The sequence below is a fragment of the Galleria mellonella genome, unplaced genomic scaffold (assembly GCF_026898425.1).
Source record: "Galleria mellonella isolate WM207_F2 unplaced genomic scaffold, CSIRO_AGI_GalMel_v1 utg99, whole genome shotgun sequence".
Lineage (NCBI taxonomy): Eukaryota > Metazoa > Arthropoda > Insecta > Lepidoptera > Pyralidae > Galleria > Galleria mellonella.
The window spans coordinates 4,263,982-4,289,227 of NW_026442184.1; the positions used below are offsets into that span (position 1 = coordinate 4,263,982).

The following is a 25,246-nucleotide window of genomic DNA, read 5'->3' on the forward strand; positions in this document are numbered from 1 at the left end:
TATATATAAGTACTAGATAGTTTTACAAACAAATTTACATTATAAATAAAATTGACTTACAGTGATAACTGTAAGTGACAGAGAATTTTGAGTCTAAAAAAGAATTACTTAAGTATAGATCTCTCATTTCCAAACGCTGAAAGGTAATATTTTTCACATATTTCTGTCACATATTATCATATCTGAGTACTCTTCTGACCCTGAAAAATGTAGACGATATCTTGTCATATAAACAACTAGAAATACGTTATAAATAAAAAAAATACGCAACAATCCATCCATGATCACTAATAATAATTTAAACAACCCGAGATTTTTATCCATTTATTAGTTTACAATATTTATTACAAATATCAGCACAGTGCAAGAGGCGCGAACAGGAAAAGGATGAGCACCTGTCAATTTACATAATTTGATGAAGTGACACAGATAATACAGAATTAATTATAGATTATACTTTACATTCAACAATCACGGTGTTAGTTAAATAGATTTTAGTAAGGAGTTACCCCACCTTGCTAACACGTCGTATGCTGGTCCCGTCGACATTGCCATTCCATATGTAAGCGCATGCGCGAACCTCTGCATTATTCACTACCTATCGTGGCACTCGCATTATACCGTACCATAGATTAAAATATGTACTTACTAGCGCGCACAGTACTGTCCCTAACGCCTTCACCGCTATCGCATTAAGGATACCGGAAAAACAAACAATGTAAAGTAGGCACTTATTACATGACAAATTGCAGTATCCTACCGCAATTGCGCGTACTCCTTGTCTATGGCTGCTCATAATTATGGCCGGTTCGTTATTTCTCGGAAGCTTTCCTTACTGTTTAGGAAAGGTTAAGCCGAGTTGTGGCTTGTGCCGCGAAGAATGTCGCCGCATTTAGACGTTTGCACGTTTGCCATTTGTTACTTTAATACAACGAGAGCTGGTTCCGAAGATTGAAAGTATAATTACACGAATTGATTAACGCTGTATTCCTAAGCCACTTGTCAGAGTCTTGTTATACCTGTCTCTAAACTAAAACGTCTATTAGTCAATCAATAACCTGTACCTATAATGCAGTTTCTTGATAAACATTCGTGAATGCACTCAGGAATTGCATAATTAGCTATAATTATTTATTTTAACTATGACAATACCAATCTTACTGTATGATAACGCAAAACACAACTGTATTTAAAAATATAAAAAGCTACTAAACTGGTGATAAAAATGCACTTAATCGCAAAAGGATTATTAAAATTGGGTCAGAATTGATGAAAAGTATTATATTTTAGTAAAGTATTATTTATACTTATATATATATATATATATATATATATATATATATATATATATATATATATATATATATATATATATATATATATATATATATATATATAAGTATAAATATATATAGAGAAATTTAAACCATCCTTCAATTAGAATTTGTTGAAAATCATATAAATATCTGTTGAATCAACAAATTCAGCTGTATGTATTATTTAATAATCCAATAAGTATATCACAAAATATCTATCATTGTGTTAATATATTACATTTATGTGTATACATATATGTGTATACATATATGTGTATACATATATGTTTATATATGTATGTATTTTATATATATTTATATTATTCAGTATAATATTTATATCAATTTATATTAATATCCAAATTTAATTTTATGCATAACGAATGTTGACTACCACTGCCCTCAAGAGCTTTCTGTTTTTATCTAATAGTTAGCTAGTAGAAATTGCTATACGGCGTTAAGCTCGCCATTTATACAAATTTTATTGTGCAATAAAGAATAAATAAATAAAACAGAGCATCGTGTACCTACCTAATATAACTATTAAGCCCCATCCACATGGACATCATACGGTGTTAATTACTTTTCAGAAATAGTGTTGTGACTCTTTTATCGATCTTAAAGATGTTTTTTATCGACTTCTATATAATAGATGTCCGTAATTATCATTCGAATCGAAAGACAACAGCAAACGTATTGCCGTCTTATGCACTATAAACAATTGAATGAAAAAGCACCAATTTAATATCGAAATTTATAAGTGTATCTCGATATCAATCAGTTTATCCACTGCACTTCCGTATACTTCAACAAAAACATGTCTTCATCTTTTATCTGAGATCTGAGATTTATACGGAGTGTGCCGACAGCATGCAAGTATCTTAATAATGACATTAAAGTGCACATTTATCCCCATCAAAACTAACCGTGGCCGGTTCAGCCTAATAGACCATTACATACAGATTTATGTCAGAAACAACCTCAGATTGAGACAAACCTCCCGTATAGCTTTTAGCATTACCATATAAGTATCTCTCTTATAGGTATTGTGTTTAAGTAATAGTATAAATCATTAGGAACTAGGGTTTTCGTTAAATCGAAAATCGATCTTTCTACATCGATATTCGACTTTTGGAACGATCTTTTTATTATAATTTTTTTTTATACAACTTAGAATGGCAAACAAGCTGACGGTCCACCTGATGGAAAGTGGTAACCGTCGCCTATAGACATGAGCAGTACCATGGACATAACAGTGTATACTGTTTCGCCCATGATACCCCCCATGCGTTGCCATTCCTGAGAAGTCAGGTGTTATTCCTCTGTACCCAGTAAATTCACGCCATATCCCACCCTTTAAACCGAAACACAGCCATGCAAACACGACTGCTTCACGGTTGAAACACGAATGGGACAGAGGTACCCAAGCAATCGACTTTTGTACAAAGGCTCCCTCTGGTAAATCGATCAAGATCTATAAAAAATTAATAAGTCCAGTATACGAGTAGAAATCGTTCTATCAAGTTCAATATAGGTATTATACAGGCTCTATACAAGTACTTCCCGGGTGTTTTTTTAGGGTTCCCTACCTATATGATACAAAGGAAACTTTATGGTGCAACTTTATCCGTCCGTCTGTTTACCACAGCGCTAATATCTCAACAACTAGACTCGACTTAAAATTTTAAATTGTGCTAAGTATCGTTAGTTCACATATAGTACGGGGAACGGAAATATTAGTAACAATATTATTCATTTCTTTAAATAATATTAATGAACTCAAGTTTATTTTTAAGTTTCCTTTTTTTTTGATAATTTCTCATAAACTATGTTATTTATGTGTCGTCGTATGGTCCCGACATAGAATAGGCCACCCCTTCCTTTTCTGTACGTGTCGTAAGAGGCTTCGCAAAATTTTGAATACCCTTTCTTGAAATCTCACGTAAAAATTATAATAAAAAATATTTTTCATATTATTTTGTTTGCAGTATGAGAGCCAACAATATCTAAAACTATTTCAAATCAAATCATTCAAATGTTCTCCAAATTAGTAATTGCTGAGATATAGTGTAATCTGAGGTAGCACTATAAAGATACTTTTGTAGCATTTCGATACGGAACCCTTAAAAACCATACATTATACAGTTTACACATGGCACGTACTTACCGATAATGAAATCAGAGTTTTAAACACAGATAAAGCCATATCCGATACTTATCAGCCGTACAGATAGATCCGCTGATTTTCTAATAAGCCATAAATAATTAATTAATCGTGTGAGCAGCATACCACGATAATGGGGAGGGCAGTTGCGTGAATTGGCATACAAAAACCGCACGCTGCCGCTACGGCCGTGGAATTACAAAGTCGTCGTTTTTCGTAGCGTGCTGCGGTAGGTGGAACTTGGGTACAGTCACGATGGAATTTTACTTCACGCTGCGGTACAGTCGGGTACAAAAAAATTAACATCGCTCGTAATTTACTATTCGAGCACATCTAACTGTAGTTAGACCTTGTAATATACTAGCTGTGTCCGCGACTTTGTCCATATGGTAGTTGAAATTTATTTATAAAAACATTATTATTTGGTATTATTCGACCTATTCTGGTAAATATACGCCATCTTTAAGCCATTCGTTTATATATATATATATAAACTATTCGTTTATAAGAAATTTGTTAAAATCCTTTAGCCATGTACTCGTGATAAATTAACAAACAGTTAAGATATGAATGCAAAAAATAACTAATTCGGATCATGTTTTTTAGGTATTCTATAACTTTGAAAGGTGAAAGAAACGAAATAAATAGTTTAATAAGTACATAAATATTATTGGTCATTAATATTGAGTTTTATATCAACATTGAATTGTCCTTTCTCCAGATCGCAGGCTATCTGTGAGCTCCACGTGTCTGTACTGCCAGCTTCATGCGCTTTTTTCTGAAAAAAAAAAGAAAATTATTTTACTATCCGAACATAATCTACACCAGTGTGTTATACTTTAAATCATATAATACCATCGATCTTTCTTCATGCCAAATTCCTTTACGAGATAGAGAAAACCATGTACAAAAGGCCTCTGTCCATGAGTCCCTAGAAACATCTGTGTATCATCCACTGGCATAAGTCGGCACTGTTGTTATAAATCATCATCACTAATACAAACTTATATCATGATCTCAAAGTACTCAAGGTACACAAGGTTTTTTTTTAATGGATGATAATGAAAAGGTAACCCCGCCTGCGCTATCGGTATACACAGGCGGGGTACCAATGAATGATGATCGATGATGATGAAGCAGGTCAGTTAGTTGTGACAATTTCAATAATAAATCAATCATGATTTTTTCCCGAAAGAACCGCGTGGAGGTCGACCTGATAGAGTATATTGCTGGCAAAGGGATTGCTAATCTGCATTACATACATAACATCGTACCTATCATCGATTAAATCGAAACGAAATCAGCGGGTCTTCCATGAAATGAAATTCCGAAATTTCGGACTCAATTTCGTGTTTTTGTTTATACCAAAACCGGACCAATAAATGGAGTTTAACATTTCGTTCGTCATACATCCTATCATAAAAGTCAAAAGGAACAATATTTTAACCTTTTTTTTATATTTCCAAACGGCATGTATTATGTAATTTTAAGATCAAATTTCTATTTCGTTTGGCTCCGAAATTTGGAAAAACATTTCATGGTAGGCCCTCTGGCCCTTTAGATAAGTGGCAAGCGTGAGATAGAATGAGATAGCAACGTCGGATGTCTCATTCTAACTCATGGACTCGCTTTTGATAACGATTCCATCGATGAATTCGTTTACCACTTGTCTAGAGGGACAGAAACTTTAGCGCAGAAAAGCTAAACTCGATTCACGTTGCCGAAATTTACGTACATCAGGCAGTCTAGCGAATCATTCTGCACTATGATTGCTCAAACAAGGCCGTTATTTAAGCCTAAATGAAACTCACCAGTATTTTAACCGCCTGCCTAGTGTGCATGTCCCACTGCACCCTCTCGCCGACAGCGGGCCACTCTTGCGGACCCGCGCTTATCTGTTTCCCGCCAACTGTCCATGACATCCACAGCACAAACCCATTTATTGATTGTACTTCGTCACAGTCAGTGTCACTGAAAAATAACCTCATTGAGTAGTATGAAATATCTATATATGTTAGTTACAAGAAAGAAAGAAATAAATAAATATATATATATATATATATATATATATATATATATATATATATATATATATATATATATATATATATATATATTCCATTAATAAATATTTGAAAAGTTTGTAATCTATCTATTATTAGACAACAGTCTTTTAACATATTTGTAAAGAGATATCCAACCGATATGGGCGACATCGTGATGGTTGATAATTGACATCTATTAATCTTATAAAGATCCCTGATATCAATTTTTTTTTAATGTCTTCCATGTACAGACATCGTTACAATTTTATATTACTAAGACGAAGATATAAATTTAATTACATATTATACTAACTTGTAACTAGGCATGGGGAATATGGATACCGATCCGATATCTATATATTGAATTTCTCTGGACAGTGACGGACGAATTAAGGTTTTTTTATATATATATATTTTTTTAATACAACTTAGAATGGCAAACAAGCTGACGGTCCACCTGATGGAAAGTAATAACCGTCGCCTATAGACATGAGCAGTGCCATGGAAATAACAGAGTATACTGTTTCGCCCATGATACCCCCCATGCGTTGCCATTCCTGAGGACTCATGCGTTATTCCTCTGTACCCAGTAAATTCACGCCATATCCCACCCTTCAAACCGAAACACAGCCATGCAAACATAACTGCTTCACGGTTGAAACACGAATGGGACAGAGGCTTGGGTGCCTCTGTCCCATTCGTGTTTCAACCGAAAAAATAATAAATATGTATATATAGTATATATTTTAGTTACAATATTTATATAGAATTGTAACTTTAATATAATAAATATAATACTATATCGTAACAATATATATACTGCAAATATACTTGGTTACTGTATAGTTAAAGTAATATTATCTTACAGTATTGGATGGATGTCGTTCGTAGCATATGTTGGTTGTAACACTCGCATGTCGATTTCTAGAAGTTTCCTCGGCAGCCCCCGACTCTTGCAGGGATACTCCCACAATGGCTGCGGTTCGATATCCGCGTCGCTTATTATTCGAGAGCTCTATAACAAAATAAATTTAGCTATATTAACACAGTCAGCCTTTAACTGTCCATCGCTGAACATAAGCCTCCCCTTTTGGGGATTTTGCCAATAGTTGCCACGCTTGGCAGGTAGATTGGCAACCACAGTTAGGTTTTAGAAATGTTTTAAGAGGGACGCTGCTGCCTATCCCTCGCCCTGCCTTAGTCGCCTCCTTCTACACCCACGGGAAAGGAAGGGGATGGCCTATTCTATGCCGGAACCACACAGCAAGTCAACATACTTGAGTATAAATGAACAAATCATTAGGAATGACGATACTAGAAATTATTGATGATATTTGAAAATTTCTCTTTAGATGTAAAAAAAAAAATATTATTATAAAAGCTACAATGGCAACATTTTACAAGACTGACTTTGGAGGAATCTACAAATTTGGCTTATACCTTAAATTACGTAATATGTTATACTAAATCTATGGCTTATACAAATTTTAGTAATTTAATTTGATTCTTTTTTATACTTTAGCGTTAACATTTTTTTTTCATTAATGTTTGTCAAAATGTTCTATGCGAATTACTATTGTTCTAAAATATACCTCACAGCTTTTTCTTAAAGTTTAAAATAATACAATACAAACCTCAACGAGATTATCAAAGGTGGTCATATCTATTCCCTCGCATTTATCCAGTGGTATACGAATCTTGTGCAAATCCTGAAATTCCACAGGCATTCCCCAAAGCTCACATCCCTCGGGTGTAATAGACACATCGCTCCTTAATTTACTATTGTACTTATACAAAATATACGCCATTTTCAAATTCTCCCACGGCAACAAGGCATTACTAAAATTCGGGTCCGATATGACATTTGTCACTTGGGTAACAATACTGTCGTCTATATTGGGTACAATTGTAACATTATTTAAACTATTCTCATTGATATAATCAATCAAAATGCCAACATTTAGATTCAGAGTCTCATAAATGTATACTTGTTTCGCGCCAAATTTCGCCGCGGCCAAACCCATAAAACTGCTTCCGTTCAGATCTAGAACAACTGATTCCTTTCCAATTTCCTGTCTCAACTGTGATAAAAACTTTTTACTCCGCCTACCGTCGTTTAAATATGACACATGTGTTCTTGATAATGCCATGTGAACGCCACACTCGCATATTGGCCTTTTGTAATTTTTATATTTTGATTTTTCATCTTCTAAATAAAACCATAGTGAATATTCATCTTGGCATGATATCAAAGTGACTTCGGTATCTTTCTTTAAAGTTAGCTCTTGTGGAAAGTAATAGACTGCTTGCATCCAGTGATCCCGCCAGGGTATTGTGTCTTGTGGTCTTTCTGATGCCACATCAGCATCAGTATGAGTCCACCATGGTGCACAGCTGAGACATATCTTTCCTGGAATTAAAGTAAAAAACAATACATAATTTCTAAGGAACACATAAAACTATTCTTAGGTAGATAAATATATACTCTTCATTGAATCCTCCAAAAGATTGTAGTAGTGAACACACACACACACACACAAACAAAATTACATACATTAAAATGATTACCAGAGCTACAATAGAAAATAATTTAAACATATCATATTAGTTCATACTCACATTTACGTTTGAATAATTCAAACATAAATTAATCAGTATGCTACAATAATTTATGCTAATCCTTATTAATATCATAAATGTAAAAGTGAGTTTCCTTTATTTGTTACCTTTTGGCGTCTACCAATTGTCATGAAATTTGGTATACGCGTACTATATGGAATAGAGGAAATGGGTTACTATTTATTTCGGAGGAAAAAGGATTGTTAGTAAGAGGTTTCTAACAGCCCCATTGCTAACAATATACCCTATCAAGTCGACCTCCACGTGTTTCTCCCTGGAAACCATTGTGGTTAATTCTAGTAGAATTCGTCACGATGGGCTAACTGACCTGCTTTCATCCTCACCTATCATCTATCACTGGTACCCCGCCAGTGTATACCAATAGCGCAGGCGTTGTTACCATTCCATTTTCACCTATTGAAAAAAAAAACAACTATTTATTCCGGTCAATCGAGATATCCCAACACATGATAAAGCCGTGAGCTACAACTAACATGTACCTTCAGTGTCCATATTCAGCTCCCACCACATAAAAACCATCTGTGCGCGTCCAGTATTAGTCACAGCAAACTGCTGCTTAACTGTTCTCTTCATATCTATTGGAGTACGCCCCGACCAATCATAGTAGAATACAGGAATTTGCTCTGAAAGCTCGCGGAATGCTTGACGGGGGAGCTGAGACAACTGAATGTCGTGCACTGCAGCGGAACCAGCGCAGTCTTTCATCTGTAATTTATAAAAACATATTGTTACATAAGGAAGTGTAAAATAGCAATAAAAAGTGTTTCATTCAATAAACATCAACATAGTATAAATGTCCAAATACACAGTTCGAATCTTAAGAGCAATAAAAAAAACTGTAATACTAATAATTTCATTCATGGCTGTCGCAATTTCTTCTCCAGTCTTGAAAATGTATACTCGTTTTTTAGGAAGTTTCCAGACCAATTTTTTATATAGCTTATATTGAATTGACAAACCTAACATTCAGACATTCCCTATGTGGCTGGCAAAGTAACTCAGGTGTACTGAAGCCTCTACAAAAATTAGAACTTGAGTTATCAGTAGACAGGTCTGAAGGATATTAATATGTAATAATAATAAAGTCTTTATTGTGCACAATAAAGATGTATACAAGGAGTATTAATACAGAATGTGATTATACAAGCCTTATCGCTAAAAGCAATCTCTTACAGAGAACCTGGATATCTCTCCTATTCAGAGATTTATAACTGTACTAGGATAAAGTGAACTAAAAGTAAAGTACCTTTTGTGGTGTTCTCAAGACATTCTCCAATTCTTCATCTGCTAAATCATTCAGTTTGTTCCATTTCTGCATAGTAGGACATTCGACCACTTGTACATAAATCACTGCAGAGTCAGGAACCACTATGCAATCTTTTTCTAGAAGGTATTTGTGAGCATGGGAAAATGTAGAAAGGGCACCTGTGAACAAAGGAAGACTTTGTACAAACGTCGTTTGCTTGGACACCTCTGTCCCATTTGTTTTTATCTGTGAAGCAGTTGTTTAGGTTTGAAGGGTGGACAATGGCAGTGAACTTGCAGGATACAGAAGAATAACACCTGAGTCGTCAGGAATGGCAACGCATGGAAGACATCATAGGCAAAATAGTATATTCTGTTATGTCGATGGTACTGCTCATGTTTATAGGCGACGGTTACCACTTTCCATCAAGTGGGTCATCAGGGTGTTTATTATTCTAAGTTGCATAAAAAAAAAACATTGCATTATTTAATTCTATAAGACAAAGTATTAATATACATAATTATACATTATATAGAAATTAAGGTTCACTGGGAACAGCATAGCATAGCTAAGATGTATTATGAAAACAAATAAAGCAAGAAATATAAGATTAAAAGCTGTTGGCCCCCACTTGATCTATCTATTTCATAAAGGGCCTATTATATCTTGATATAAAATTCAAATATTCATCTGAAGTTGCAAACATAGATAAGACAGAGTACTAAAAAACTATTTTTAATAACAAGTTACTTCAATTTCTAAATTCTACTACTTTTCTAAATACTTTAAATAATGAAAAATCTCATTTGTTTTTAAAACTATAAATACATAAACCAACAAATTTAAACAACAACTATTATTATATCTCTAAACTGATGGCATTATGAAAAGCCATATTAAGCAGAAAAGCATGACAGATATATATAGATAGATAGAATAAAGCAGAAGAAGTAGAAAAGACCCCTGCAGATGGACATGCAATAAGTTTTATAATGTTGACATCAAAGGCAAAGATAAGATAATAAGCATGACAAAATATAATAAAATATGCATAAGGCATAGACAAAAATATGTGTTCAACTGTATTCCTTATTACCTTCTCCAATCAATTCTGTATCAAATACTTCTGTAACTAAAATATTAGCCTTTTCTTTCATGTCTCCATTTTCACCTACTGTCATTTCAGTTGATCTTTTTGGTATGAGAGTAATTTTATCAGCTACACCATTGCAAGCTAAAATTTTTGCACAACACTCAGCCATTGGCTTGAATGCCTCACATGCTGTGATAGAATCAGCTCCACATCTTGCTGCCATGATTGATAGTAACCCTGTTCCTGTACCTGTAAATTAAAATATGTAACTGGTTATAATCTAAATCATCTACTATATTATTATTGACAGATGGGTTTTTTAGGCAGAAAAATCTATGACACTATCATCTATTATATCCTTCGGGTATTGGTTTCTGTGTACATTGTATCTTTAGAGTGTACACAGCAAAAGCTGGGGATCTACAATAAAATAAAAATCAAATTTTCATTTATACAAAAATTTATTTTCACCTATTAATAAATGGAAAGTGGTAACTGTCACCTATAGACATGAGCAGTACCATGGACATAACAGAGTGTACTGTTTCACCCATAATACCTCCATGCATAGCCAATCCTGAGAACTCAGGTGTTATTTCTCTGTGCTTTGTAAATTTACTGCCATATCCCACCCTTCAAACCAAAGAAGCCATGCAAACACAACTGCTTCACAGTAGAAACACGAATGGAACAGACATGCCCAAACAAACAACTTTTGTACAAAGTCTCCCTGTGATGAATATTACAACCACCTACATTCCACTAATATTAAACATATGAAAATCTAAATGCTGAATATTTATTACTTAGTGATGCTAAATGCTTATACAAATTTAAATGAAGACCAATACCCAAGTTGGCATTTGTTTATATGATGAAAATATTAATGTAACACTGAGATAACCTAGCAATAGCAAATACAAATATATATACTAACTAACTTTACAAATCTTATATACAAATATAACCCATGAAGCTGGAATAGTGAAACAGGTAACTGAAGCCTTAACAAAATAAGGATTAAAACACAAATTATATTAAATATTATATCAAAAAGACAACTAAATTGAAATTAAGAAAACAGAAAAGATATAAAACCTATATAATATTCTATTACACTATTTCAGCCATTCACAACCCTCTGCTGATTATAGAGCTCCCCCTAAAAACTGTAGTAGGGGATTGTTCTAAGTCACTGAATTTAGCAAAATTTAATGGATAAATAAATAGATGTATCTTTGTAGCAAAACATACTCTGATTATTAGTATTAAAAATGTTCGTATTGAAACAATTTCAAACTCCATAAATTATTTTTATTGCTGGTTTGTTAGAAAAAAAAGAGCAAAATTCACACCTATATCCAAAACATTGGCTTTCCTTCCATCTTTATGCATTCTTTCTATAGCCAACTGCAAAGCTCTATAATACTTCTTGTTTCTCTCAGTGTCGTGCAACATATCGGCAAAAGCGCTCCGCGCGATCTCCTGATGATAATCATAATCCTCATGTTGAACGTCCCACTCTGTACTACCGGTTATGGGGTTCTTCTTCTGTGTAAACACTTGCATTCTATCTTCTGACTGAGAAAATGATCTCACCCTAATAAAAAAATATTCTTTACACAAAATTGTAAATTTAGAAATAACCTATACCGGTATTTTATTTACAAATAAGCACAACACCTTTTAAGTGTTGAATTGAGAAAAAAACTACCCAGCCTTACACTGTACTTTATAATCATTAATCAAATATATAATTACACAGCAGTTTTTAAAAAATATTTAATTTTTTTTTAATTATTTATAATTTTAATGTACCTAAAAAATAACCTAAGATGAATGGAATGAAAATCAAAGAACATTCAAAATTCAAAGACATAAGTGGTTGAATGGACAGACTGACATATGACTGACAATATGACTAACAATAATTTGATAGTTTGACTAGTAGTTTTATTTGTTCTTAGGGTTTTGAGGTTTTGTAAATTATACCTACATAGATAGGTATCTATTTTTTGTTTATCACTTGTATAATAATTAAATAGATGCTAATAATATATTTTTAAGATAATGTCTCTAATAAGTCATGATAATCTAATCAAATAAAAAAAATCCTATTTTTTTATGTAACTAGTTAAATAACAACTTGATCACATCATACATCTTGATTTTTGTTCAATAATATTTACTCACCTATGTACTTTAAAAATAGTTATATTTGTAAAGAGTTTCGTATACTATAATTTGTTATCAAATCCAAACGAAACAAACTAAATAAATAAAAAATTACGGATACAATACTTAATATTCAATTTTAGCAACTGGTTTAATATTTTGCCATTTTTTAGCTCCAAAATTATATAAAATTTCTAGCTAAATATTTTGAATAGCCAGATATTTTTTTATAATTATTATTGTAGTAAATCGTTGCTGTCATTAAATATGTCATTTTAACGTTTAATCAAGATTTCTATATTTAGTGAATATACGAAAATTTAATTTATTTTACATAACTAAATAATATACATATCGTGTTCCAGATTAATTATGAGATAGTTTTTTATTAATGGCAGTTATATTGTAGATGTCATTCGCTCGTTCGTCTTTCATTACGACGTTTTACTATCATGGCGGCCACCGTCGGTAGGATTTGTGGGGCACGTCTTTTGAAAAATTATGGCTTAGTTACTCCTCAGGTACTAAAAATCACTGTAAGCAATAATCTAAATGCTAAATATTATAATAAATTGCAGCTCAACTTTCATATATGTTAATAATTTGAGTAATTCTATTGGCTAAAGGGTGGTTCGAATATGGGTGTATTTTATCAATTTATTCATATATTCAACGTTTTACGTAACTTTAGACTACTAAATAAACGAAGGAGAATACAAAACTTAGACAAGTGCATCGGTGAATTTAATTATATATATATATAAAGTGATAACCTATCCAGCATTATGTAACAAGTACATAACAAATCTAATGAAGATCATATATTGCAGGTTTGTCAGCTGTCCACCAGTACTCACGGATGGACAAGAAACAGAAAATTGGTAAGTACATATATATATATTTTCACTCAAAATCTTATTTTTAATTACTAGCATAATCAAAATTTTTGTTATTTCTTTCAACATTACTGAAATAGAACATCTGAGATAATATTAAAAGTCTTTAATTATTATTAAAATATATTTACATAAATATATTGTGTAACTAATTTTAAATTTAATTTAAATCAAATATTATTGTTACCTTGTTTAAAAAATTATCATTATTATTTTTTTAATATCATAAAAGAGCAAAACTGGTGAGGATTTAAATAATAATTTATAAAAAAGTACTAGCTTTTTGTGTATCAATTCAGTATGATAAATTAGATTTATTTCAATGAACAGTTTAATTTTTATTCATTAAAGAAGAAAAACTTATATAATTATATATTTTATTGGTCAGATTTAAGAAAGGCTCAACTTATTTTCTAGATGAGTATTATAGAAAAGTGTTATGAAAAATATAAAAAATTTAGAGGATTGTAATCACCAAGATGTTTCTGTAAAAATTACAACTATGGCCACAACAGGAGTAATCCTGAAGAAAAATCATGATTTTATACTACAATTTCCACACTGGCAAGGTGGTGTAGTATAGGATTTAATTCCCAATTTTTTAGCTTCATGTAATCTGTCATAAATATGACAAATTGATTTTTATAGCTATTGTCCACCCTGGGTGTTGTGGGCGGAGGTGTAGGAGCCTTGCTCTTTGCTCTGGAGCAATCAGTGCAGGCCTCTGAGGGTGAAGCACACCCTGCCCACCAGCCATGGTCTCACAATGGCTGGTTCCAGTCACTTGATCATGCCAGGTAAAGCATAAATTTAATGGAAATTACAATAGAAATAATCTTAATTAAAATAGACTTTTAGTTAGAAGAAATTACTTAAGAATATTGATTTTATTTGTTAGGGTCATGTAACAGAGAATTTTTAATATTTAATTTTAAAAACTCAAAATTTAATTTAAAAGCAAACTTAATATAATATATATATATATATATATATATATATATATATATATATATATATATATATATATATATATATATATATATATATATATATATATATAATATATATCATTAAGTATCATTCATATATATTAATTATATACAAATATGTAAAAATATAATCTATCTATTATATATCTAATATAATGTATCTATGAAGTGTCAAATGAAAGTTATGACAATGAAACAAAAATATTGTATTTAAAAGTTACATCTTTATAAATTACAGTTTTATTATACAAGATGGTATTATGTTCTGTGAAATATCTCTAATAGAACCATAGCTTATTTTGGTCAAAAACCAATCTATATTATCTATTGTATTGAATATCATCTCACACAAAAGTATCAGTATTATTTTATTTATCCTCTACAACTTGCCTTCCAACAAAGTTCTTCTCTAGAGATTACCAAATTTCTCTGTCTTTGACATTCCTTCTCCAAGTGGAACCAGTCACTTCTCTTAGAGCATTTCCCCATTATTTTTGTTTTCCTCTGCATTTTTTTTTTTTTTGTTCTACCTAGAATATCATTCTGTTATAAACCTGGCCCATAGACAAGGCATAGGATTATGTTATTAATTAAATATAGATAGATACCCTTTATTGTTTCCTCCATAAGATTACAATAGCAAACTTATTATAAATACAAACAATTAAATATACACCTTTCCTTGTTAATATATTAAAACTGTATTTGTTGTTTTTCTTTTGTTATTCAAATATAGTGCAGATAAAAGTTTGTCCAATGTATTGTATAAATTTTAGTGTGTAGTTTATAAACTAAATAACATTCATCTTTTAACTAATATACATTCATCTTTAACTTATATAAGTTAAAGATACTCCAAACATTTTCATTTCTTCATTTATTATTATGAAAACAGTAAAGGTCAAAGTACTTTTTAAGATTATCACCTGTATATCACATGTTACATTGCTTACTTTGTTTTCTTTGGTTATTACTTACAAAATAACAAAAGCACTTTTAAATTTTGTTCATTGCTGCAAAGTTAATATAAGTTAAACTGTTTGTGATTTATTTATAAGATTTTTCTTTCTAGATTTGTTACTAAAGTGTGACAAAGTTGTTAATTTTATTGTTACTTTTATTTACTAAATTTAAATGTTTAACATTTAAATTTAGTGAATAAAAGTCTACCTGACCATTATCCACTGCTGCATATAATTACTGCGAAATATGGTTCCGATCCTCCAATATATTAACGATCTCTTATCTATAAAAAATGGCTACCTGCATCCACTGACATCCTGCGATATGTTGAGCTATACAGCCAGTTCATTGCCTCTTCAGTTTGCTTATTTGTAGATATATTGGTCACTTATTCTTCAGCGTTTATCTTTCATGTAGTGAAACTAAGCCACTTTTAATTTCTATATACGGCTAGCAAAATAAGAATATATTTTAGTTCCGTAAATTATTAGTAAAATGCTTGTTTATTAATTATTAATTAATAAAGCGGGCAATCACAGCACTTCTTATCAAATTTAAGATATGACTGTTATAGAACTATATACTACAAAGTACATATAGATAATGTTGATATTTTTTTTGTACAGTATTCGCCGCGGTTACGAAGTGTACAAACAGGTGTGCAAAGCGTGTCACTCCCTGCAGTACATCGCATTCCGAAACCTTGTCGGTGTAACCCATAGTGAAGAGGCGGCAAAAGCCGAAGCAGCAGAGGTAAGTTACTCGAAAAATTCAATATACTACCTAGTAGTTATTTATACTATTAATAAATAATAATAAAATACCCTAAATATTTCTTCAACATACACCCAACTGTATCTTTCACATGCCAAGTAAGACAAATAATTGACTAATTTATAGATATACTAGGTACTTAAAAATCTTTCCTTATAATGCCAGAATGTTTTCATCCTTATAGTTCCGTTCTCATTATGCCAAATCAATGGTTTTGCCGAGCTATAAAACTGCCATAAGGATTAGTGGCTGTAAAATTTGTATGAAGCTTACATTTAGCACATTCTGGAAAAACACCAAGCCCAACATTATCATTTAGAATGTTTTTTTTTTATTGCGGAGCATCAGCATAACACCTGGACTTGCGTAATGTGAATCAGTTTTGAAATATCGTAAGAGGCGACAGAGGAATATAATTACAATACACTCAATGTGTCAAACCACCTCTAGACTATAATATCCAGAGGGAGACTTTGTACAAAAATCGATTGCTTGAGTACCTCTGTCCCATTCGTGTTTCTACCGTGAAGCAGTTCTGTTTGCATGGCTGTGTTTCGGTTTGAAGGGTGGAATATGGCGTAAATTTACAGGGTACAGAGGAATAACACCTGAGTCCTCAGAAATGGCAACGCATGGGGAGTATCATGGGTGAAACAGTATACTCTGTTATTTCCATGGTACTGCTCATGTCTATAGGCGACGGTTACCACTTTCCATCAGGTGGGCCGTCAACTTGTTTGCCATTCTAAGTTGTATAAAAAAAATATCCTACGATTATCAAGAGACCCGCAAACTTTGATGTTAATGAATTGTTAATTATGCCTAATAAGTTGTAAACCCTTTTAATCGACCCTTTTAATTTTAAGAGGTAACGACAAATGTCGCGATAATCATGTTCAATGCTGTATCACCATTAGAATTTTTTTTACCCTAATCTGGTCAAACTTTGACTGAACCAGAAACTTCATTTACGCATAACGACATATTTACCATTGTGCAGTGGAAGTTGTTAATTATATAGTCCAGAAGGAGAAGACAGTCATTATCTCTTTATTGAGAGAGATTCAGCTGTAATTATGTTAAAAGAAAGTATAACACTATTATGTAATAACCTAATGAGGAATAGTCAAATCCCAAAAAACGACATAAAAATTTGTCACTTAATTTAGTTTTCTTATACTGAATGTTCATAATTTCAAATGTTTTTTTTTTTTTCTTATAAGGGCATAACAAAGTCTAAAGGTATATTATTCAAATCGTAATTAAAATAAATATATTAATTGATATTTTTTAAGATAACAGTCACCAATTACAAGATCACTACAATTTTAAAACACGCCATTTAAAAAGAAGTTGGTCTGTTTATATCCAAGCATTTATGAAGAGGCTGTCTAGATGTTATTAATCCAAGACGATTATGTTTGGTTCCTAGGTTATGATCAGGGATGGTCCTGATGAACAAGGCAATTACTTCGAGCGACCTGGCAAATTATCTGACTACTTCCCGTCGCCGTATCCCAATGAAAATGCTGCTCGCGCTGCCAATAACGGTAAAGAAAAACGATTTCACAAAAATTAAGAATGTATATTAAAAAAAAAATAAGAACTTTTTTTAATAATGAGAAGCTAGATTATCGATTTGTTTTCTTTTATTGTTGTTGTAACTTTCAACCGTATCTATCTTGACGCTATATTCTCTACAGAATAAGCAGAGAACTGAATATCAAAGGCCATTTATATACATTTCTAATTTCATCCACTTCTGTAACTCATCTCATACAACTTTCATGTTAATAATGTACAAAAGTTTTTGCTTACTAGTTAGTCCATACGACATTTAAGGCAACTTAAGTAAAGTATATGCAATATTCTTCTATAACCTATCCCAGCCCATCCTGTCTGAGAACAGCACTGTGTGAATGTCCCTTTAAAAATTAATTATTCATAAGCTTATTTGCATGGATTCATCTTTATAGGTAGATAGATGGTGTTCTAGGTGTTCTATTTCTCTATGGTGTCATGTCATATGTGGCATCATACATCACTTTGATGCAACTATGTATTTTTAAAGACCAGCTGATTAATTTGATGTAACAAATCATTATGAAGCATCTTGCTGTGACTAATAGTGATTTATAGTTTCTATTACAACAGCAAATGTAGTGTCGTCAAATAATAACTCATCCCCTGGAGAAATTTTCTTCCATATTTTAATTACTAACTAATAATTACAGGTGCATACCCACCGGATCTATCGTTGATTTGCTCTGGGCGCAAGGGTGGTGAGGACTACATTTTCGCACTCCTCACTGGATACATGGACGCACCCGCTGGCGTAATCCTCCGGGAGGGACAAAACTACAACCCATACTTCCCAGGAGGTGCCATCTCTATGGCACAAGTCCTATTTAATGAGGTAAGAAAACTATTATAAGCATACCTACTATTACGTGTATTAGTGATATATAACACTGAATTAGTTTTCAAACCATATTAATCCGAGAGTTAGTGGTAATATACTTCCTGCCACGTTGAATTTATATGTACTGAGTAAAATGTCCTGTCAAAATAACATAGTAAAGGCCACAATTTCTATTCCAAGCACAAATTACACAAATTGCACAAACAACACTTAAAGCCATTGTGTGACTCCACTGAATAAAAACTCTTTCAGGCCGCAGAATACTCTGACGGTACTCCTGCGACAGCTTCCCAATTGGCGAAGGATGTGGCCACTTTCCTGAGATGGTGCTCAGAGCCAGAGTTGGATGATAGGCGGCTGATGACCATCAAAGTCATTGGTATGTTCTCTATGCTCGCCGCAATTGTCTACTACTTCAAGCGACACAAGTGGACCACAATGAAGTCGAGAAAACTAGCCTACAAACCCGTTTCTAAGAAATAAACGCAGCCATCAATTAAACAGTAGTATAAAACAAATGTTTTAGACAATTTTTTTCGATAGGCACAGTAACATGTTATTTGTTTATAATTAAATTAATTTATTTTATATATCATCATGTTTAATTCTTCCCTCGAGGTTCAGGATCATTGCTTCGCTTTCTCTGTTACCATGTTTAACTCTATTGAGAATATGAGACGCCTGGCTCGGGTCTACTTGCGAACAATTCAATTTATAGCGTCTAATGTATTTTTACTGAGGAGATTGTTCACCGTCGTACGATTGATTGTAGCACAGGCAACTTAATAATAATTATAGGTGATCAATTGCAATACTGTGCTTGTGATGTTTCATGAAAGATTAACTGTGAATCAGTGTACAGTTGAATAAATGAGTTATTGAAAATCGAATTTTACTCGTGTTTTAATTTTCAACCCAATTGTGTAGCCCTATCAATATTGTTACAATTGTTTTTGGTTTCCTTCGTATTTTATTTGTAATTATATATGACAATGTTGTGTAATGATATAAAATGCTAGCAATCACCGTGTATTTCTTTATGCAAATGATGAATGAAATAAGCGGAGGATACATCTGGTGGTGGTCACTAACGCCTATATGACGTCCACTGTATCAGGAAATATACCGTGACATCCAAGATAACTCTTTTGCATTGCCATTCCTGAGATCTGTCATATATCCGTATTCTACAGTTTTATTACCATACAACTAGACTTCCAACTTAATCGTTGTCTTTTGGTAACTACCTGCGTAGTAGTTGTATAATCTAGGTAGCCACTGCTGCTAGACTATAAATTTCTTTTCTGCCTACTTCAAATAATGAAGAGGTCCTCATTCTATTGTATTATTTTTCCTTTTTTATCTGGAAAGGACATTTTGTACTTTCGGATAAAAAAAAATCCCAATCGATTTTAAATGAAGTTTTTAAATCAAAATAACTGGTTTTTCCACGCTTGTAGTAATGTTTTTTAGTGAAACAAAAGTCCAACATAACGTTAAAAGTTATAATAGGACTTCAATACTATTACACTCAATAACAGCCGAGTGCATCAAATCCTATAATCAAAATTATTAAAATTTTGACAATTAACGTTTACACTAACTGGTAATTTAAACTAATTTTTACTCACGTTTCCCCTTGATGATAAGAGTTTTTAATGCTAATAATGATATCAGTACCAAATCGATCGAGTAATCGACATCAAATCTATTACGATTATATAAAGGTAATCTAAAATACTGTATGTTGCGGTCTTTACTACGGTCTCAAATACTTTGAAACAGGTGGACAAATCCATTTTATTAAAAGTATTTAAAGTCATCTATTGGATTTATCTAGAGGCCTACAGAATGTAACGTAAAACTAATGGTTTTAGTGGTTTACTTATAGATGGCTAATAACTACTACCTTCATCCTTATATATTCTATACGTGTACTTATATATTTCTTTCTCTATCTACCATCGTGTTTTTTTTTTTTTTAGTACGTTTGTTCCGTTTGGAACAGGCTAAGGTCGGAGACCATGCTGCCTAGTCTTCAAAAAGATAATTTGTCTGGAATTTTATTTTTCTAATGTCGCTTCAATTATTGTCATAATCTTCAATATTTCATTTGTCAAATCCGGTAAGTACATTTTCATAAATATCTTTTCTTGAGTTTTCTTAAACCAGTGGATTTATCAAATTAAAAATAAATAATTATAAAAAATCATTGTCTTGCAATTCAATAAAAGTATTCTTATAGATCCTTGAATGTTGTAGTAATATAAGTGAAAATAGCTTTGAAACAAGAAGGAAATCTTAAGAGAAGCGGGATTGAGTGCGGGATATTTTCGGGTTTTTTGAAGATAATCCTAAGTTCGTCAAACATAATGTGTCTTTGAATGACAAATTCAGAGCAATCAAAAAAAAGGTGATGTAGAGATTGGGCTGTATTTGAGTTACACCATGTGCATGATGGGGAAGCGATCATGCCCATTCGGTGCAGGTGTTCGTTGAAAAGTCCGTGGCCGATTCGTAATCTACAAATATTGGTGTAAAATTTTCTGTTTGTGTCCTTTCCTTTGCAGAACCACGGTTTTCCAATACGCCAATTAATTTTGCGGTACCATTTGCCTTTAGTCTGTAATATTTGAGTCCAATGCTCCTCCCATTTAGTTGTAACGATTTTATGTATTCCAATACTACAATCTGAGTAACAAAGGGGTAAATCTTGAACACGAGCAGCACTTGAATTAATAATTTTAGCCAAAGTGTCTACTTGTTCATTCCCAAACACTCCAATATGTGAAGGGGTCCAGATGAAGATAATATCTTTTCCATATATAGTACAGAGATGATAATATTTATTACGAATTTCTTGAATTAAGTAGTTTGATGATGAAATGAATGTGTTATTTTTTAATGCCATAAGAACACTCATACTATCTGTAATTATAATCCATTTCGAATATAGTACCTGTTTTTCTATGTATTCTAATGCTAAAAATATAGCTTTTGCTTCTGCTGTGTAAATACTAGCCAAAGTTGAAATTTTATAACCGTGACCAAATCTATTTGACAAATCGTAAAAAGCCACTGAAGTGCTAAGTGCATTTTTGGAACCATCTGTATATATCTGCTTGTAGTCAATAAATTCTGATAAAGTCTCATACATATCGTGCTTTTCTTTTATGTCTTTACGTATAACAATTTTGATCTTACAGAACTTACTCTCATAAAGGCCATTATAACAAGGAAGTATCTTACTACTATAGATGTTATATTCATCTCGTAAATTAAAATCATTGACAATAGTTTTATTCAAAAACATAGAAATGGGGCAATTTAATAATTTGAGTATGAGAGAGTTATTGGAAACTGAAAAAACTTTGAAGAGAAATTTGAGTTTTAGGTATTCGAAACGAAGAAGGATAGGAGGCAAATTACATTCTACTTGCATTGAGATAATTGGAGAAGTATACATAGCACCTAAAATAAGTCTTAAATTCATATTTTGAATTTTTTCGAGTTTTTCTACTAATTTATGTTCTGAGGCATAACAAAAGAAAGCGTAATCAAAATTACTTCTAACAAGAGATTTGTAAAGTAAAAGGATAATTTTAGGATCAGCTCCCCAGTTACGACCAATTACAGATCTTATTATATTAGTGGCTCTTAAAGCACGATCTACTAAGCAATCAACGTATAGATCCCATTTTAAATTTTGATGAAAAATTACCCCCAGAAATTTAACGCTACAGTCTGTTGGAAGAGTTTGATTATTATATATAATATTCATTAATGGAACATATTTATGAACTTGATGAAAAACAACTACTTTACTTTTGGTTAAACTAATATCGAGGGAAAGAAGAGAAAAATATTTCTCAAGTCTTTTTAATGACTCATTTAACACTAATTGCATATCAATAATATTCTTTCCTTTTATATAAATTAATAAATCATCGGCAAATTGCAAGTTGTTCACACTGTTTCCTAAAATTGAATTAAGTTTATAGATATATAAAATATATAGTAGCGGGCTTAGAATACCACCTTGACATACTCCTTTAGAGCTTAACCTAGGTCCTATTAATTTACTATTTACTTTAACATACACTTCTCTATTACTAAGAAAATTATAAATCCATTCGATAAGTTTCATTGGAAGAAATGAGGATAAAATCGAAGATAGAACTGTTAAATTTACATTGTTAAAAGCTCCTACGACATCTAAAAAAACAGATAGAACATATTCATCGTTATTCAAAGCAGTACTAAGGTCGACATAGAAGTTCGCTAAACTTTCGCGCGCTGAATATCCACGGCGAAAACCAAATTGATTCGATGGTAATATACTATTACTTTCAATAAAGAACTCTAAACGCTGTTTAATTAATTGTTCGAATAATTTGCCTGCACAGGACGTCAATGTTATAGGTCTATAGGAGTCGAAATTTGTAGGATCTTTACCGGGTTTAATTACTGGAATCAAACAATCCATTTTCCATTCTGGTGGGATAATACAGTCCTTCCATAAATCGTTAAAAATTTGTAAGAGTTTAGTAAGGTTTATTTTATTCAGCAATCGAAACATATTGTATGTCTACCATCGTGTTTTGTTACTGTCAAAACTTGAAGCAAGTGACAACTTTATTAGTAAAGGCTGTCAATCAGTCAGTCAGTCATCAATCAGTCATTTAATGACAGAATTCATTTCAAACAAATTGGGGAAACTCGAATAAGAACAAGCGGGTTTTTTAAATTTTTTTTATTAATTTATTAAAACTATCTCTATCAATTCTTATTATTGAATAAAATATTATATTTTCACTAAATTCAGCGACAGTAATATAATTAGCATTCATGGGGAAGCGCAGTTGTAGAAAAAGGAAAAAAAAAGATGACGATTCAGGTGATGTAGACCATGAACCTTGTAATGACAAGGATATATATTCGGAAGATACTTCTACTGACTCAGAATCTGAAATTGATAAGGCCGATAAGTATAAACCTTACTACGTCACAGATTATATTAGAAGATATCCCGAGGAATCCCCTGGGACAGAATTTGTTGTCTTTGTAGAATCCTCAGATAGTCAGAAAACCATTGGATCCAGAGACTTGCTCTCACTCTCCTCCTGTTTAAAACGATTTAATAAAGGGGTAACTTATCTTAGATCTATAAATAAATTCAAAATCGGAGTATACTTTCAAAAGCCAGACTTAGCCAATGCTTTTTTAAATAATAAAACTTTTTTAAATGACTACCATTTTAAGGCCAGTATTCCTGCTTCTTCAACAGAAGTTACAGGCGTTATTAGAAATGTACCTACAAATATATCTAATAAAAAAATATATACTATGATATCGAGTTCTAAGAAAATTATTGCTATTAAAAGAATTTTAATAAAAAATACCTTGACTCATGGATATGTGTTACAGCCAACTCTAACCGTGACAATTACTTTTGCTGCATCTGTATTACCTGAATATCTGGATATTGGAGGTTGGCGCCACAATGTCACTCCATATATACCACCAGTTAAACAATGCTACCGGTGCTTGAGGTATGGACATTTAGCTAAATTCTGTAAGAATTCTGAGCGTTGCAGCATCTGCAAAGGTGAGCATAATTATAAAACTTGTACAACTGGAATGGAAAACGCTATTTGTGTACACTGCAATGGAAATCACACAAGTGTATCACCGCAATGCCCTGTTAAACAAAAGAAAATTGCTGAAAATAGATCTAAATTCAGACCTGCTTCTTTTGGAGATATACTTAGCACTGAAATATTTCCTAAACTGGGTAACAAACCTAAAAAAAATGTAGACCTAATTTCAATTCTAAATTCTGATAACAAGAGTTTATCACTTTTAATAGAAAGCATAATCAAACTTATTTCACTACATAACACAAAGAACACATCTATTAACACTAAAAGTGTTTTGAATGTGTTATATGATACTTTTGGTAATAGACCTATTTCACAAAATTCAATCGAGACCAATTAACTATCATACAGTGGAACGCTCAGAGCCTACTGAGCAATCGACATATTTTTACACAATTTTTAAATGAACATCATATTCACATTGCTCTCATCTCAGAAACTTGGCTAAAACCACATTACAAATTAAAAATTAAAGATTATTGTATAGAACGAAATGATTGTGGTAATAACCACAATGGAGTAGCGATTATTATACATAATAGTATTAGATATAAAAAACTTCACTCTTTTTTCGACAATTCTTTGCAAACTATAGCTATTAGTATTGAAGTTAATAATTCTTGGTATTCAGTTGCCAGTATTTACTGTCCTACCAATAGTACACCTAGTTTTACTAAAGCCAAATTTAAGTTCTTTTTGGAGTCTCTTCCTAAACCCACTATCATATCTGGAGATTTAAATGCACATCATACTATGTGGGGTTGTACCTCCACTAATACAAGAGGTAAAGACATTCTTGATTGTTTAGATGAATGTAATTTGGTACTATTAAATGATAAGCAAGTTACTACTGTTGGCTCTCA

General features: G+C 32.1%; 2 protein-coding genes and 1 long non-coding RNA gene across 6 annotated transcripts; 1 reads left to right on the forward strand and 2 right to left on the reverse strand.

The window, feature by feature from the left end:
* Positions 1 to 4,112: 4,112 nt before the first annotated feature.
* On the reverse strand, positions 4,113 to 16,083 carry LOC113517746 (protein arginine N-methyltransferase 7). 3 transcript variants are annotated; one of them, XM_052903014.1, is made up of 9 exons: positions 15,828 to 16,083; positions 11,860 to 12,104; positions 10,508 to 10,753; positions 9,412 to 9,590; positions 8,645 to 8,870; positions 7,160 to 7,935; positions 6,392 to 6,540; positions 5,292 to 5,451; positions 4,113 to 4,258 (listed from the first exon to the last, which is right to left on the reverse strand). In XM_052903014.1, the coding sequence occupies exons 2-9, from the start codon at positions 12,071 to 12,073 to the stop codon at positions 4,148 to 4,150; spliced, it is 2,061 nt and encodes a 686-aa protein (XP_052758974.1). In that variant the 5' UTR covers positions 12,074 to 12,104; positions 15,828 to 16,083; the 3' UTR covers positions 4,113 to 4,147. The 3 variants fall into 3 exon arrangements, with proteins under 3 accessions (XP_052758974.1, XP_052758973.1, XP_052758972.1); XM_052903013.1 differs by lacking the exon at positions 15,828 to 16,083 and adding an exon at positions 12,323 to 12,412; XM_052903012.1 differs by lacking the exon at positions 15,828 to 16,083 and adding an exon at positions 12,188 to 12,367.
* Positions 13,046 to 19,613, forward strand: LOC113522325 (cytochrome c1, heme protein, mitochondrial). Of its 2 annotated transcripts, none has more exons than XM_031912703.2 (7): positions 13,046 to 13,200; positions 13,510 to 13,560; positions 14,224 to 14,372; positions 16,154 to 16,280; positions 17,734 to 17,851; positions 18,536 to 18,717; positions 18,976 to 19,613. In XM_031912703.2, exons 1-7 carry the CDS (start codon positions 13,132 to 13,134, stop codon positions 19,204 to 19,206), a joined length of 927 nt encoding a protein of 308 aa, XP_031768563.2. In that variant the 5' UTR covers positions 13,046 to 13,131; the 3' UTR covers positions 19,207 to 19,613. The 2 variants fall into 2 exon arrangements, with proteins under 2 accessions (XP_031768563.2, XP_031768562.2); XM_031912702.2 differs by having other exon boundaries at positions 13,110 to 13,215.
* Positions 19,468 to 21,815, reverse strand: LOC128202485 (uncharacterized). The gene is made up of 2 exons (XR_008253809.1): positions 20,355 to 21,815; positions 19,468 to 20,086 (listed from the first exon to the last, which is right to left on the reverse strand). It is a non-coding gene; the product is annotated as an uncharacterized LOC128202485 (long non-coding RNA).
* Positions 21,816 to 25,246: the final 3,431 nt, after the last annotated feature.

Coding starts and splice junctions, on each gene's coding strand:
- LOC113517746 (XM_052903012.1), bottom strand. CDS start 12,246: ATGATTATAAAGTACAGTGTAAGGCTGGGTAGTTTTTTTCTCAATTCA. Junction 5,452..6,391: donor AACGACATCCATCCAATACT/GTAAGATAATAT, acceptor GTTATTTTTCAG/TGACACTGACTGTGACGAAG. Junction 4,259..5,291: donor GGCAGGCGGTTAAAATACTG/GTGAGTTTCATT, acceptor TTTTTTTTTCAG/AAAAAAGCGCATGAAGCTGG.
- LOC113522325 (XM_031912702.2), top strand. CDS start 13,132: ATGGCGGCCACCGTCGGTAGGATTTGTGGGGCACGTCTTTTGAAAAAT. Junction 13,216..13,509: donor CTCAGGTACTAAAAATCACT/GTAAGCAATAAT, acceptor CATATATTGCAG/GTTTGTCAGCTGTCCACCAG. Junction 14,373..16,153: donor CAGTCACTTGATCATGCCAG/GTAAAGCATAAA, acceptor TTTTTTGTACAG/TATTCGCCGCGGTTACGAAG.